General features: G+C 36.5%; 1 protein-coding gene across 1 annotated transcript; it reads left to right on the top strand.

Moving 5' to 3' along the window:
• The first annotated feature begins 4,177 nt into the window (after positions 1-4,177).
• Positions 4,178-14,615, top strand: LOC124894997. Its single transcript, XM_047405488.1, has 4 exons — positions 4,178-4,394; positions 12,820-13,071; positions 13,888-14,133; positions 14,425-14,615. The coding sequence occupies exons 1-4, from the start codon at positions 4,178-4,180 to the stop codon at positions 14,613-14,615; spliced, it is 906 nt and encodes a 301-aa protein (XP_047261444.1).
• Positions 14,616-18,030: the final 3,415 nt, after the last annotated feature.

Raw genomic sequence — 18,030 nt, 5'->3', positions numbered from 1 at the left:
CCTATAAGTTGGCAGGTGTTTAAAAATACATTTCTAGATAGGTTCTTTCTGTGTGAAATAAGAGAATCTAAGATAGAGGAGTTTATGAATCTAAGGTAGGGCTTAATGACAGTGAAGAAGTACTACCTTAAGTTCAATCAATTGTCTAAGTATGCCTCTGATACTATGATCGATCCTGGGGAAAGTATGAGTAAGTTTGTTTCTAGCATATCTATCTTGGTAGTCAAGGAGTGCAGGACTGACATACTTATTGGATACATAGATCTAGCTAGGTTAATAATTCATCCCTAACAAATTGAGGCAAAAAAGTTAAAGGAAAGAGAGAGGGGAAATAAGAAGGCTAGAATCAGAAAGTTTGAGTATAGCCAGGCTAGGTCTGGAGGGGGAAATCATTCACAGTTTCAGAATCATTCATCAATGCTAGCGCCATCTTCAGCCAGTACTTCCACTCCCAAAGCTAGATAGTAAAGGTGGGGTAAGACTTTTATGTACAGATCTCAAAATAGTATGAGTGGAAGGCCCAATTACCTCCATGTGCTATGTGTGGTAAGAATCATCTTAGTGTGTGCTTTTTGGGTCAGAAAGGTTGTTATGGTTGTGGTAAATTGGGACATAGAATAAAGAGTGTCCACATTCCAAGTAGGGAAACAAGGATGTTCGTCCCTAAACTTAGGCTATTAGTACACCAGCCCTTCTAGGTAACCAAGTTTTTCCTTAGGGTGTATCATTCAGTACTGATAGCGGTCAGTGCCAGAATTAGTTTATGCTTTACAATCCCATTAGAAGCAGGAGGATTAATCAGATGTTGTCACTATTATGCTTCATTTCTTTCATCTTGGTGTTTATGTGTTGTTAGACCCTGGGTCAAATTTCTCTTATAGGACCCCATTAGTTGCAGTGAATTTTGAAATAGGTTCTGAAAAGATCCCTAAGACCTTCTTGGTTTCTACCCTAGTGGGTGAGTCAATTGTTGCTGAATGATTCTACAGAAAGTATCATATTACTGTCCTTCATAAAATGATGTTAGCAGACCTAATAGAGTTAGATATGGTTGACTTTGACCTTAGTCTAGGTATAAATTCTCTCTATTCTAGTTATGCATTTATAGATTGTCTCACCTGAGTGGTAAAGTTATAATTTTTAGATGAGCCGGTCTTTGAGTGGGAAGGAAGTTTAGTGTCACCCAAGAGTCATTTCACATCTTATCTTAAAGACAAAAAAGTGGATCTCAAAAGGATGAATCTATTATCTAGTTTGGGTCAAGGAAACTAAGTTTGAGACTCCAAAAGTTCAGTCATTCGTGTAGTAAATGAGTTTCCTGATTTTTTTCCCAAAGATTTGTAAGGGATACCTCCTGATAGGGAAATAGAATTTGATATTGACCTTCTTCTAGATACTCATCCTATCTCTATTTATCCTTATTGTATGTCTCCAGCTGAGCTTAAAAAGCTAAAATAGAAGCTTAAAGACCATTTAGATAAAGGTTTCATAAGGCCTAGTATTTCTCTATGGGGTGCTCCCGTCCTATTCGTATGAAAGAAAGATGGTTCTTTGTGAATGTACATTGACTATTGTTAGCTGAATAAAGTCACAGTCAAAAGCAAATATCCTTTTCCTAGAATTGATGACGTATTTGACCAACTCCAAGGTGCCATTTACTTCTCCAAGATAAACCTTAGTTTAGGCAATCATCAACTTAAAGTGAGGGAGTGTGATATACCAAAGACAACTTTTAGAACATGTTATGGTCATATTAAGTTTTTCCTCATGTCCTTGGGCTAACAAATGCCCCATCATCCTTCGAGGAATTGGTGAACAGAGTGTTCAAAAAGTATCTAGACATGTATTTCATAGTCTTTATCGATGATATCATTGTCTATTCTCGTCTGAGGATGATCATGCAAACTACCTTAGAATTGTGTTGCACACTTTTAGAGATCACCAGTTGTTTGCCAAATTTAGTGAATGAAAATTTTGTCTAAGGTCAATAGCTTTCCTTGGTCATATTGTCTCCAGTGAGGGAATTAGAGTTGATCCTCAAAAGATAGAAGAAATAAGAAATTGGCCTAGATCTATTTGTCCTTCAGACATTAGAAGTTTCTTGGGTTTAGCTAGCTATTATAGACGTTTCATTAAAGGTTTCTCATCTATTGCATCCTCTATGTCTAGATTGACCTAGAAGAAAGTTAAGTTCTAGTTGTCAGATTCCTGTGAGAAGAGTTTTTAAGGGATAAAGACTCGACTAACTTTAGTTCCAGTTTTAGCGTTACCTGATGGTACAAATGGCTTGGTTCTCTATTGTGATGCATCTAGAATCAGTCTGGGTTATTTTTTGATGCAGAGAGAAAAGGTTATATCCCATGCCTCTAGATAGCTTAAGCCTCATGAAAAGAATTACCCTACCCATGATCTTGATTTAGTTGTTGTTGTGTTTGCTTTGAAAATTTGGAGACATGATGTGTGAGTAGATACTAACACATTTAAGGCTTTTAAATTGGAATAATTACAATAACTTAAGCAACTTTTGATAGTTTTGATTATTTTTATTGTGTTAATTCAGATGTGAGTGAATGGGGAGAAAATAAAAGGAAAGAAGAACGAATCAGTTAGAATCTGGTGCAAATAAGCTGAAGTAAAGCTAATGACATTTCTGAAAAGTCGTCAGATATGTGAAAGGCTGTCAAAGTCACCATCAAGCGTAGAATGAATCTGAAGAATAGAAGTGACATGTGATGACCTTTTTGAAGCACCGTCACAACTGTGATAAGGCATCAAAATTGTCGTCAACTCGAAGCAGAACAAGATGATTTCCAATGAAGATATGACAACATTTTTCATGTTCCGTCACTTAATTGACACGCCATCAAATTTGTCGTCAGAAGACTCAAAAGATAAAAATTCACTAGAATCTTTGACGATATCTTGCACTCATCGTTAGACGTCTGACACGCCGTCAAGATCGTCGTCGACTATTCCGAAGAGAAAAGTTAAATCTTCATTTTTGTTTTCTTATTTAGAATTAACTATTTAAAGACTTGTTTTAGGTTTTTTTAATAATTTTTTTGGATTTTTATGATTGAGAAGCTATCAGACAATTAACTTGGAGGGTGGCATGTAAAATTTCTTCATCTTTCTCATCAGATATTTTTCTTATTTTCTTGCAAAACACTTATCAAATATTGTGGGTTTCCATTTTGTGATTGAATTGAAGAAATACTTATTGGGTTTCATCAATCAGTAAGTTTATCCATATTACCATGAATTCAACTTGTTATTTCATTCATCAAATCATGAACGGCTAATTCTATTAGCCCGAGCTGTGGGATCCATCGATTAGGTTTTGATATGATGCTAGGTATTTAAAGGATTCAAAGAGTAGTAGGATATCTTGCAATTATATAGCTTTAACTTGAATCTATTGGTTGCAAACAATAGGTTATGCCTTAGGCTTATTTGCTTTTAACAAAGAAATAAAATACAGGACGTGAATTATCAATAGGGCCTCGGAAGCTACCAACCTTCTATTTAATGATTGATGCTGTAACTGGATTAATCTACCTGAGATAAAATCCTATTGAAAATAGATTAGTTATCTAAGTTCGAGAGAATTAGATAATAAATTATCTGGTGAGGTCGAGAGATAAGTCAGATAGTATCGTCGTCAGGGATATTCTATTCTTTCTACATACTTCAAGAGTCTTAAGCATTACCTAGTATCTGTCAATTCCCAAAACCCATGGTGAACATAACTCTGGTCTCCCATTTATCTTGGTTACAAATAGTAAAATATTGAAAGTGACAATTGACTCTCTGTGAAACTTAAACCCCCATTTTCGAAAACAGTAAACTACGAGTAAAGTATTTTGTAAACAAATTGAAGTTCACACCCTATTCCCTGTGGGAGTCGACCCCAAAATAGTTGAGTTTTATATTGACAACGATCACTTACACCCATTCAAGAGTGTAGTTTGAGCTTTCTCAAAAAGGTACCATTGCCGGGAAATACGGTTGTAGACAAAAAGTTTGTGCGTGAAAATTTTCTGATAGTTAAGTTTCCTTGATTTACATTTATTTGTTGCTTTTGTCTATTTTAGGTGATGTGTTGTTTATGCCAAAAATAAGAAGTTTCGGAGAACCACTATTACCAATCAACTCAGAACCTTAGCTGATAGGAAGAATGGCTGAACAAAAGAAAGCAGAGAGACTAGCTGCTTTGGCCAGGGCTCAGGTGAATGTGCAGAATTTAGGTCAAAAAGCACGTCACCAGAATCCTGATGATAAAGACTTGGTTGATGAGGAATTTCTGAATCCTCAAAACCTAAGGAGATCTGAGCAAGTTGCTGCACTAATGCAGCGAAACATCAATAGAAACCATCCAGTCCGAGGAACATATGGTCAGCAATATATTTAATATGAGGCTGATGAACATGATGAAGGAATGGATGGATCTGGTGCAATGGGTGCTATCATTCCTCCACCATTGGTACCAAGTGCAAAATTTTGCATAACAAGTACCATGATCCAACTCCTGAATCTGAAGGGATTATTTGGAGGCTTGCCTGGTGATGATTCGAACATGCATTTGGTGAACATTACCATTTGCAAATCCTTTGACAATCCAGGAGTGAGCTAGAATACAATCAGGTTGAGGTTGTTTCCATTGTCTCTGTTTGGAGAGGCAACAATGTAGTTGAATGAACTAGAACCTAATTCTATAACTAACTAGAGACAATTGAAAGATACATTCCTAGAACGGTTCTTTCTACACTCCAGAAGGGTACAGTTGAGGGATGAAATTAGTAACTTTAGATAACTCCGAACTGAAGCATTACACGAATCCTAGGAAAGATTTAAGAAGAAACTTGCACAATGTCTGAACCACAACATGACAGACTTTCACATGATAGAGACTTTATACCAAAATTTCAACTCTGTGACAAATCCAATTGTTGACAATGCTGCAGGTGATTCATTCATTGACCTCTCTTTTCTTGATGCTTCTGACATACTGAATAGAATGACCAAACAGAGCCAGGCTTGGCACACTAGGGATTCTGTGGTGGATAGCCCGACTGTTGATGGTAGTATAACTGTGGAGTAGCGTAGAAGAGAGAAAGAGCGATATCAGGACATAGCCCATTTAAAGATGCAGATGGACTTGCTAGCCAAGCACTTGCTATCCGGTAACACTGAAATGGTTAAAGTGGTGGAATCTTAGGGTACTATTTCTGCAGGTGCTGATGCAAAGGCAAACTATATGAGTAATCAGGGAGGTTTCTGAGGTAATAACAAACGGAACCAAGGTCGGACTTTCTATGACAAGGCTCATTATAAAGATAGGAAGGGGGGACACTGGAGAAACAATAATGACAGGAGTGGTTTCTATGTTCATCCTGGAAGTCGGGATACTACAACAACTAGTTCAGGAAAGATGTCCATGGAGGACAAGATGGAAAAGATATTAAATGGAGTTAAAGCTACCAACTCAGGGGTAACTACTATGAAAAGTGAGTTTTCTACCCTCACTCATCAAGTATTTTTCTTGTTTTCCCTTCAACACTTATCAACTATTGTGGATTATTCTCTTGTGATTCAATTGAAGAAGCAATTGTTGTTTTCATCCATTCGTAAGTTTATCCATACTATCATGAATTAAACTTTTTATTTTATTTGTCAAATCATGAGTGGGTAATTCCATTAGCCTGAGTTATGGGATCCATGGATTAGGGTTTGATATGATGCTAGTAGTTAAAGGGTTCAAAGAGTAGTAGGACATCTTGAAATTCTATTTTTTAACAAAAAATCTATTGGTTGCAAACAATAGGTTATGCCTTAGATTTATTTTCTTGAACAGAGAAATAGACTAGAGGACGTCAATTATCAACAGGGACTCGGAAGCTACCAATCTTTTATTTAATGATTAATGCCATAACTGGATTAATCTACCCGAGATAACTTCCTATTAGAAATAGTAAGTTATCTAAGTTCGAGTAAATTAGATAATAAATTGTCTAGTGAGGTCGAGGGATAAGTCAGATAGTATAGTCGTCAGGGATATTCTATTATCCCTACTTACTTTAAGAGTCTTAAGCAGTACCTAGTATCTGTCAATTCCCGAAACCCACAGTGAACATAGCTCTTGTTTTCCATTTATATTGATTACAAAGATTAATAATAAAACCTTAATTATATTTTTGTATCATTTGTTTGAATTTAACTTGTAGCTATAATTTCAAACTAGTTTAATCGCCACTCACATTGTTCCCTGTGGATTCGACCCCGACTCCAAAGTTGGGTAAATATATTAACGAAAAATGCCTTACACAAATTTGATGTGTAAGTCGAGCGTTATCAAAAATAGCGTTGTTGCCGGGGAACAATTTGGTGAATTGAGTTGGTTTGGAATTTTACCTTACATGCTTGAATTCGAACTTGTACATATTTGTTTTTTATTTCCTTTATTTCATGTGTTAGGCAGATTTTCTTTATTTATGCTTATTTCTTACTATGGCATCATGGAATGAATGTCAGTTTGATGGTTGGAAATCTTATCTGGATGATCCATGTCCATATTGTGATGGACCCTACTTTTTGTATGACTGTAGATATGCTCCCTGGAGAGAGATATGTGCACCATCTCCATCCTACTAGGAGTATAATTGTTCTTTATGTGGTGGTCAAGATGGACATTGGAATGATTGCTCAAATTCCCCTTCCAACTATTGTGATAACCCAATTTCTAGTTCTTCTTATGAGTATGACAGGTCTTATGGTCAAGAAAAAAAAAACACAGCACTGGAAAGAGTGACATTGAAGCAATTCTTCAACTAATGTTGGATCGTATAGACACAGTGAATGATACCATATGTTACGTACGTCAATACTTTAGGGCATTTAACAAGGGAAGAGAAAGGATAGAAGAGATGCATCTCGAGGTCAATCATCAAAAACACTTTTCTACATTATGTTTAGATGATAACTTATTTGTGGAATCATTTAGAATAATAGAAGAGTATGACGATGAAGAGCAAAATTCCTATACTGATGATGAGCTTGATGTTGATCAACCCTTGGAGATTTCCCAACCAACCGAGACAACCATGAGGGATGATGCCAAGATTGAGGAAATAGTGCTAGAGACAAAAGAAGAAGCCAAGCCAATCTCTTATGAAGACTCTAGCCCAATTCAAAGTAAAAATATTGAAAAGAAGAATAAAAGTAAGTGTGTAGAGGATAGTGTAAATTTTGAAGTAGGATTTGTTAGGCCACACTAGAAGTATTTTTCCACATTATGTTTACATGATATCTTGTCTATGGCTACTGTGAATCTTTTTATGGCATTAGTACTAGGGACATGATAATCACTACTAATAATTGCATGAACCGAATGGGTAGTAGCTTGTGATGTACCATTGTTCCATGTGTGTGTGAGGTCTTACTCAATTTCCTGTGTGTGTTGAATCTAGAACTTGCCCGGTTAGTCTTACCTTGGTTGAAAGATAGGGGTTTGATAAGGATCATTGGCCGTTTTGATTTTTAAGTCACTTTCTTTGCCTAAATGACATTCCCTGTATGCATGGTATCTCTTGATCCCTATTTTGAGCATGAATTAACCATTTTTTTTTATGACACCTATCACCTTTCCATTTAGATCATAATGAACCTATTTTGGCCGTGGTCCTTCTTGAACATTGTGCACCTTTACTTAGCTAAAAAACCTAAGTTGAGGCTGGCTATCATAGGGATGCGTGATGTAAACTGGGTACGAAGTGAGGTAGAATAAAAGGAAAATAATAAGTGAAAAAAAAATAAAAATCTAGGTGGTGTGGAAGAAGAATAAGAAAAGAAAAAGAATGAAAAAGAAAAGCCAAATCCATCCTGAATAATGTGTGATCAAGAAAAGGAGAAAAAGAAGATAAAGGTTAATAAGTGAACCCCAAAAGTTAAGGTAGTTCCAAGGAGGCTTAGTAACTCTAAATGCCATTGACTATCATACCAGCCCTTAGCCGATATTACGAGCCAAAGAAAAGACCTATAGTAATCCTAACTTACCTGTCTATACACCTTGGTAATGAAAATAAGGGCAAGCATATGGTATTTGACATGCATTGATTGGAATTTTTTTCTGAGAGTGAGTGTCTCTTGACCATCCCCGCACTGACATGCTTGAGTTCATATATGAGTGAGGAGGGACTTCTTTGTTGTAAGGGCACATCGGTTGCATTGCTAGCTGTTTACTTGTTTGGGTAATGTAACTTGTACATATGCATGGTTATTTTTGCTAAATTGAGGCCATATCTTGATTCCTTTGGGTCACATTGTTAATCTTCATTGATATACACAATTGGACTTATAAGTAATTGAAAATAGAGAGTGGCATGAGTTTTGAGCTAAACTTGATAATCAATTGTGATAGGTATCTTATGTGTCGGTTGGTTAAGCATCGTAGTATGGTGTTATGTAGTTACTTGAGGACAAGTAATTATTTTAAGTTGAGGGTGTTGATGTGCTAGATTTTTGTAGCACATTTAAGACTTTTTAACATGAAATAATTCTAAGTTCGTAAGTAATTATTGGCGTTTTTGATGTTATTTATTATGATTTTGTAGGAAAGTCAAGATGCATTAAAATAAATAACAATGGAGCAAAAGAGCTGAAATTTGAGCAAAAAAAGCTAAAAACATCTATGACGACAACTGTGATAAGTCGTCAGCCTTGTGATAGGCTATCAGCATTGGCGTCAGGTTTAACCAGGGAGTTACAGTCTTGGAAGCAGTTCTGACGATGTTGGTGATGTGGCATCAAAATTGTGATAAGGCATCAATAAGAGCGTCAGCCTTAAGCAGAGAATTAGCAAAAGAAGAAGACATCTAATGACGATAGTGAAACGCTTTTAGATCTATGATGAGGCGTCAGCAACATCGTCAGCTTTAGACAGAACTTGAAGAAAACTGGAGCTAATCTGACGCTATCCGTGATAAGGCGTCAGACCCTTGACGTGGCATCAGCAAGGGCGTCACCTAATTTGATAATTTTATTTATTTTGTTATTTTATTTCCATAATTAAGTTTAGGTAAAAATAGAAGTTTTGAGGTTTTTATTCAAGATCTCTCAATTTTGTTTTTTGGAACTTGGGAGGAACGTACATTGCCTCATCTTTTTCATCAAGTATTTTTCTTGTTTTTCCTTCAACACTTATGAACTATTGTGGATTATTCTCTTGTGATTCAATTGAAGAAAAAATTATTGTTTTCATCCATTCGTAAGTTTATCCATACTATCATGAATTCAACTTTTTATTTCGTTCATCAAATCATGAGCGGCTAATTCCATTAACCCGAGTTATGGGATCCATGGATTATGGTGTCATATGCTGCTAGGTACTTAAAGGGTTCAAAGAGTAGTAACACGTCTTGAAATTCTATTGTTTTAACTTACAATCTATTTGTTGCAAACAATAGATTATGCCTTGGGTTTATTTTCTTGAACAGAAAAATAGACTTGAGAACGTGAATTATCAATAGGGACTCGGAAGCTACCAACCTTCTATTTAATGACTAATACTGTAACTGGATTAATCTACCTGAGATAACATCCTATTGGAAATAGATAAGTTATCTATGTTTGAGAGAATTAGATAATAAATTGTCTAGTGAGGTCGAGAGATAAGTCAGATAGTATAGTCGTCAAGGATATTCTACTATTCCTACTTACTTCAAGAGTCTTAAGTAGTACCTAGTATCTGTCAATTCCGAAACCCACAGTGAACATAACTCTGGTTTTCCATTTATATTTATTACAAACACTAATACTAAAAACCCATTTTATATTTGATATCATTTATTTCAATTTAACTTGTAGCTATAATTTCAAATTAGTTTAATGGCCACTCACAATTTTCCCTGTGGATTCGACCCCGACACCAAAGATGGGTAAATATATTGACGATGAACGACTTATACTAATTTGAAGTGTAAGTTGAGCTTCATAAACAAAAATAGCTGAAAACATGGCTTACGACAACCGTGGTAAATCGTCAGCCTTGTGATAGGCTATCAGCATTGGCATCAGCCTTAACTAAGGAGTTGCAGTCTGAGAAGCAGTTCTGACAATGTTGGTGATGTGGTGTCAAAGTTGTGATAAGGCATCAATAAGGGAGTCAGCCTTAAGAAGAGAATTAGCAAAACTAGAAGACATCTGACGACGACAGCGAAACGTTGTCTGATCCGTGTGTGGCGTCAGCAACATCGTCAACTTTTGACAAAACATGAAGACAACTGGATCTTATCTGACGCCATTCATGATAAGGCGCCAGACCCTTGATGTGGCATCAGCCAGGGCGTCACCTAATACGATAATTTTATTAGTTTGTTATTTTATTTTCATAATTAAGTTTAGGTATAAATAGAAGTTTTGAGGGTTTTATGCAGTATCTCTAAATCTTGTTTTTTGGAACTTGGGAGGAACGTACATTTCCTTATCTTTTTCATCAAGTATTTTTCTTGTTTTTCCTTCAACACTTATCAACTATTATGGATTATTCTCTTGTGATTCAATTGAAGAAGCAATTGTTGTTTTCATCCATTCGTAAGTTTATCCATACTATCATGAATTAAACTTTTTATTTTGTTTGTCAAATCATGAGTGGGTAATTCCATTCGCCCGAGTTATGGGATCCATGGATTAGGGTTTGATATGATGCTAGTAGTTAAAGGGTTCAAAGAGTAGTAGGACATCCTGAAATTCTATTGTTTTAACATAAAATCTATTGGTTGCAAACAATAGGTTATGCCTTAGGTTTATTTGCTTGAACAGAAAAATAGACTAGAGGACGTCAATTATCAACAGGGACTCGGAAGCTACCAATCTTCTATTTAATGATTAATGCCATAACTGGATTAATCTACCTGAGATAACTTCCTATTGGAAATAGATAAGTTATCTAAGTTCGAGTGAATTAGACAATAAATTGTCTAGTGAGGTCGAGGGATAAGTCAGATAGTATAGTCGTCAGGGATATTCTGTTGTTCCTACTTACTTTAAGAGTCTTAAGCAGTACCTAGTATCTGTCAATTCCCGAAACCCATAGTGAACATAGCTTTTGTTTTCCATTTATATTGATTACAAAGATTAATACTAAAACCCTATTTTATATTTTTGTATCATTTATTTGAATTTAACTTGTCGCTATAATTTCGAACTAGTTTAATCGCCACTCACATTGTTCCCTATGGATTCGACCCTAACCCCAGAGTTGGGTAAATATATTGACGACGATCGCCTTACACTAATTTGAGGTCTAAGTTGAGCGTTATAAGAGTCTGAGAAGCTAGATAGTTTTGTTGATATTTTAGAGAAAGAAGATGAACATGAAGTGGAAATGATATTGAAGTAATTCCAAGAACACCACCTCTCTTTCCTCAGAGATTGGGTAAGAAAGCAGATAACAAAACATTTAGTAAATTTATGGCAATACTGAAATAACTGATAGTGAATATGCCATTGATAGAGGCACTTGAGCAAATGCCAAACTATGCTAGATTTATAAAGAAATTATTAACAAAGAAGTGGAAGGTAAGCTGTGAGCCAGTGGACAACATCCTCTACTGTAGTATTGTTTCTTCATAATTCTTAGTGCAGAAAAAGCCTGACCCTGGAGCATTTACTATACCATGCAAAGTTGGGTCCATGAAGTTTACCAAATCTTTATGTGACTTAGGAGCAAGTGTTAATCTGATGCCACTTGATATCTACAAGAAACATGGACTGGGGGAACCTAACCCCACAACGTTGCATCTTGTGATGGAAGACAGATCTATGAAACGACCAGTTGGTATATTGTATGATGTGCCGGTAAAGGTGGATGGTATTATTCTGCCTACAGATTTTGTGATATTGGATTGTGATGTTGATTTTAAGGTACCCATTATTTTGGGTAGACCACTTTTAGCCATAGGAAGAGTGCTAGTTGATATGGAGCTCAACGAGCTAAGGTTGAGGTGTGGAAAAAAGGAGGCCAGATTCAAAATGCATCCTCCTATGAAGCAAGTGGAGGAGATGAATATCTTCTTGGTTGTGGATGTATTATGATAAAATGCTAATGAGGTATCGATACGGTATCTTGATGAAGTCCGAGTAGTCGATATTACCAAGTCGTACCGCGACGTTAAATCAGGCACTGTTTGGGAGGTAACCCAAAGATTTAATTTTATTGCACTAGTATTGTTAATTTTTGTAGCTAAGATTTGTACAAAGGTGAACTAGTTACAGTCAGCTTGAGAAGGTTGACGTTAATTTTTACAGGATGTCACAAGTATGACAAGCCATGAGAAACGTCGTCAAAACAATCAAGTTAAAGACTTATACTGTTAAGGGTGACAGCAATTTTGAAGCATCATACGATCTCTGTCGGGCCGCAAAAACTGTCGTCAAATGAGTTGGGCCCAATTTATAAATTTGAGCTATCCCGGCCAAGCAACAGCTGTTCATATTCCCTGGTACTGTAGATACTTTTTTTTCAGTTTTGGTTTTCTTTCCTTTGGGAATTATTTCCTTCTTTTTCAAAGTTATTTCCATCTAAGGCAAAATTTTAATACTTTCCTTGTAAGTTGAAGCTTGAGAGTTAAGTCAAGAAACCTTCCCTTTCTCTAATTACAGTTTTCTCTCACTCATAATTCTAAGTGCTCAAATTATATCAGCTAAGAGTTGACATTTAGAACTGATCATGGCACCCAAGAAAAAGAATTCAACTATACCAAAAAAAAGCAGCTAAAAAGAGTGTACCTTTGTAACTTGTCAATGAGGACTCTGATTATTAAGACGATGAACCATTGCTCAGATGGACTAGAAAGAGGGCTGGTCCTAAGACACTACCTCCGTCTAAGCCTATTGAGGTGGATGATACTGATGATACTGAGGTAAAAACCTCATTTGAGCAAGCATCGGAGGAACAAGGATCAAAACACACTGAGCAGGAATCAGAGGACAGCGAACAAGAATCTAAAAATGAGGGTTTTAAGAAGCCTGTAGCTGAAGAAACTGAGTTTGAATTACTATCATCGGAGCAGCAAGGTGATAAGGAATCTCCAGTATGAGGAACTTTGGTGAAATGCAAAAACCCCGATATTAGGAATAATATGAGATGGCAAATCCCTGGAGCTAAAACAATCTATTCAGACGGACTTCGCAGAACAGATTAAAGAAGTGCTCAAAGGCCAATTTTAGAGGTGAAGAATATTATCACTGTAGGGTTGATAAAATACCTTGAGGTAATGTAAAAACTCAAGGATTATGGCTTGGATTGGACTACTAGGGGAAGCGGTGTTTACTGTCCTTCGTTAGTCCGGGAGTTCTATGCAAATTACCATGCTATGGTGGAAAAAATGTACAAAAAAGGGGATAGATCTTCAAATAAGCCTCTACTGACTAAAGTTGCAGTACATGGAGTGAGGGTAGATATATCAGACACCACCATAAACAGGTTTCTTTATAGGCCAGCCTTCATCCTACGAGCCACGTCACCTACCTTCTATGCCTGGTTGAAGCATCGAGAAAATTAGAACAAATGGCTAGCGACTATCATAGCAGATGGGGAACCTGAGTGGCTAAATAATCCTGCAGAAAAGATAACCAAAGCATCTCTAAATTCAGAGGAAAGATTTTGGTGGGGTTTAGTACGTATTCATCTGATACCCACCGAGGGAGTCAACATATTGGGGGATGATCGAGCAATATTTTTTGCAAGCTTGATAGATAGAACTCCCTTGTATTTCAGAGAAATTATAGAGGAAGAGATCAAGATTCAGCTCAAAAGACTCGATACTGCATATCCATTCCCATGTCTAATTATTAGGTTATGTGAAGGAACATATGTACCTGAGATTTCAGGTATTAAGGTTGAGTTACATGCCAAGAAGACCCACAACCCTATCAGAAAAGATGAAATTCAGCCAAGCTTGCGACTTGATCGAGATGCAGTTGGCGCAGTAGATCCTCCATTCACTGAGACTGTTTCAGCACCAGATATGGAGGTGCAAAGCTCTGAAGATGTACTACCACCACTAGCATATTCAACACAGGTCGGCTCAGTACCTCAAAGTAAGCTAACTACCTCAGTTCCTCCAGCAGCAACAGGTTCTGCATTTCAGTAGATTGATATCAGGAAGGTGGCTAGGCAAGAAAATTGGTATGAGGTACAAATACAGGCCTTTGCCAAATAATTTTTTGTTTCTGTGGATAAAAGAATTAAGGCTGCACTTGAACCTGTCATGACTTTGCCTTGGCGGGTGGCAAATCTAGAGAACTGATTTGATGCCCAAGCAAAAGAGATGACAAGTGTTGATCTTGCCACATTCAGGGCTACATTAGAAAAGGTGAAGGCTGAGGTTTGGATGTTGTAGCAGCACCAAATTATGGTGCCAACAGGATCAACCATGGATGATGTAGAGAAAGAAATTCCTATCCTTGATCTTACTGCGGATTCCCCGAAGAAAAGGAACAAAAAGGGGAAAAAGAAAGGCAAGAACAAGAGAGATGAGCCAGATAGTGAAGTGGAGAGAAAAGCTAAAAAGAAAGCAAAGAAGAAGGCAGAGAAGAAGGACTTGAAAAGGGCATGATTGATGTCTCTGGCTGACATGGAGAAATGGAAAGCAACCGTCAGAGCTAGGGCTGTAGATTCTTCAATGAGCCAGGCTCCAGCCACTGCAAAGACAGATGCTATGAGTGGGGGGAAGATAACAGATGATGGATTAGCAGGGTCAAAGACCCAGGATCCATAAGCTTGACTATCTTCAGGTATATCCTAACCCTTAATGCTTTTTGTTTCTTGATTTTAAGTTGACTGTGTAGGAAAACTGTTATTGTAGCATGTTCTGTAGATAATTAGGAGTAGTAAAAGTACTTGAGGTATTTAGCTTGTTTTTTGATATTTGATTACCTCTCTAGTGGTTTGATCTATTCTGTACTGTGTGGATTGCATCCATTGTGACCACTGTGTATGTGTTTGTGGCATTAATATGGCAAATGAGTAACCTGTAGAAAACAAATGCATGAAACGGATGAGTAGTGATATGTGATATACTTATATTCCATGTGCGTGTAAGGTCTTACTCAGTTTCTGATGTACATTAAATTCAGAACTTGCCCAGTTAGTCATGCCATAGTCATAGGATAGGCGTTAGGAAAGAATCATAAGCCATTTTTATATGCTAACCCATTTTAGCATAAATGACCATCCAACTGTGAATAATATCCCTTGATCCATTTTTGAGCCTAAATAGCCTAGTTCTTTCTGGTACACCATTCACCTTCCCATTATATCACAATGAACCTGTTTTGGCCCTGGCCTCCTTGGATACTGTGTACCTTGACTTAGGCAAATAAACTAAGTTGAGGGTGGCTACTATAGGGGTGCATGATGTAGTATGAGTATGACGAGAGGTTAAAAAAGGAAAATGAATAACAACTTGGGTGCAGTGACAAAGAAAATAGGAAAATAGAAAAAACTAAAAAAGTTAATCTAATGCTTGAACAGACAGAACCCATCTTAAGCATGCTTGACAAATAAAATAGGGAGAAAATAAGGTCAAAAGTTGAAATCCCAAGATTGAATGTAGTGCCAAGGAGGTGTAGTCACTATAAAATACCCATGAATATCATACCAGCCCCTAGCCTATGTTACAAGCTTAAGAAAAACCCTATAATTATCCTAACTAACTTTTCTGAAGACTTAGGTACTGGCTATAAGGGAAATCCTATGGCATTTGATGCGCAATGTTGGAACTTCGTTCTGAGAGAGAGTTTTATGTTCATCCCTATGTCTATACATGTGAATCTGAGTTAAAAAGGGATTTCTTTATTGTGAGGGCACACTAGGTATGTTGGTAATGACTGCTTTGTCCGGATAATGTAATTTGGGTATGTGCTAGGTTGTTATAGCTAAGATTTTTTCCATATCTAGATACTTATGAGTTACATGGTCGTTTTCAAAAACTAGACACAGTTGATTTTTCTTTGATTGATCATGGAGATAGTGCATGTATTCTGACCTGATAAGAGTATTTAGCTGCAGAATCATACTTTATACACTCCAAGTTATGTTATGGTTTCTTGAGAAAAAGCAATTGTTTTAAGTTGAGGGTGTTGATGTGTGAGCAGATGCTAACACATTTGAGTCTTTTGACTCAGAATAATTGTAAAGTGTGAAGAAACTTTTGTCAGTTTTGATTGTTTTTATTATGTTAATATAGATATGAGTGATAGAGGAGGAAACAAAAGAAAAGAAGAACAAATCAGTTAGAATTAGTTATATCCCTTCTTAGTATACACATCATGTCTAAATTATTCCAGACTTCTAAGACTTCAAAAATTTCCTAGGCATCATTGTAGGATGAATGATTCCAAGGGGGAAATAACATAACACCCTGTATTTTTACACTAGAATTCTAACCATCGTTCCTACACGTGTAAGCTCTAATTCAAATGGTTTCCATGATAATATAAGTTTCACGATATTTATCCTTATGTTTGATGTGCTTTAAAGGTGAAAAATGTTCATAAGAATCACTTACAACAAAGTTGAGCTAAGAGCCTTTGATTCGTCCAAAGTTTGGTATTCGATTCTACAAGGGTCTACTTTAAATGTGTATAACTTTTTATATACATAGAATTCTCAGCTCAAGACCCACCAAATTGTAGATAATTGAATTAAATTTCCAACGATATGAGCTTTTCCAAAATCTGATACCCGAGCAAAAAGTTATGGCATTTTCCATGTAAGCAATAAGCCGACGCTTTAACTGGTGGACCCTTACTTAGATTTTGTTTTACAGAGAAACTTTAGCTATAGATTTTAGTTTTCATATTTTAGATATATAAGTGAGTCCTTTCTACACTTAGACAATATGATTTAAAGATAGTATACAAGCATAGCTTTTAGGACTAAATTTTATGACTCACTAGATTTATAAAGTATGATTTTCTACTCATGATTAAGATTTCAGAATTTAGATATTCAAACTTATGTGAGTCATTTACATTTGGCATGCCATATTTTATAAGTTGTGATGGTGATGAGATAATGTTTTACTCATGCATTCACCACCATATACTGAGTACATTCTCAAAGTACTGATCCACATATACGTCTGTGATATATTTTCTCATAATGCAGGTTCAGGTGCTTAGTTTCAGCAGTGTGAGTGATTTTGGTGTATCTACTTCTACATTCGACAGTTGGTGGATCCTCATAGTTCGGGGACTTAGTAATTCAGATTTCCAACTCTCTAGTATAGATGGTATCAGTATCTTTCAAACATTCAAATCAGCTAGGGTTTGTCTCAGTGATGCTCTCCCATTAGTCGTAGAGGCTTGTCAGATGTAATACCCAATACTTCTTCCTAGCTTGAAATCACCCCAAGAATGTTAGAAACTTACCTTGAAAGATAAATCCATTTGTGTACACGTGAAATTTTTAAGACTTTCACTTTTTTTTAGTGAGAAATTGAATTATCTTTCCAATGATACCAATTTTGTCCAAATCTATTATAAGAGTAAAAAATTATGGACGTTTTATCGAGAGCTATCAGAACCACCCAGGTACGATGGGCAGGTCGACGGACCGTCGATCTAGCAATGGACCATCGCCTAGATCATCGTAACAAAGGTTGTAAGTCAGTATTCTGGTTATGTTACAACGAAAAGGTTGATGTACCATCGAACTTACGATGGACGATCGCCCAAGTTGTCACTACTAGTGTAGTGAGTCCCTATTCTGGCCCAGGTACGATGGTCATTACGATGGGCCATCGAGCCAATGACGGACCATCGTACGAGCCATCGCAAATCTCGTTCAGTGAATTCTAAGTTATTTTTAATTGGGTATTTGGGTCTTTTTCCACCCGTTTTAACCCCTAATTATACAAGACCATAGCCCATAATTTCATTATCCATCTACAACATCAAATTAGGATTTTCACTCAAAGATAATCCCCCAAGAAACAAGATCCAAATCCTTCTTCAAGAAACTAAGAG

Source organism: Capsicum annuum, unplaced genomic scaffold (genome assembly GCF_002878395.1).
Source record: "Capsicum annuum cultivar UCD-10X-F1 unplaced genomic scaffold, UCD10Xv1.1 ctg79066, whole genome shotgun sequence".
In the NCBI taxonomy this organism is placed as follows: domain Eukaryota; kingdom Viridiplantae; phylum Streptophyta; class Magnoliopsida; order Solanales; family Solanaceae; genus Capsicum; species Capsicum annuum.
This window is presented reverse-complemented; position numbering and strand designations above follow the sequence as displayed.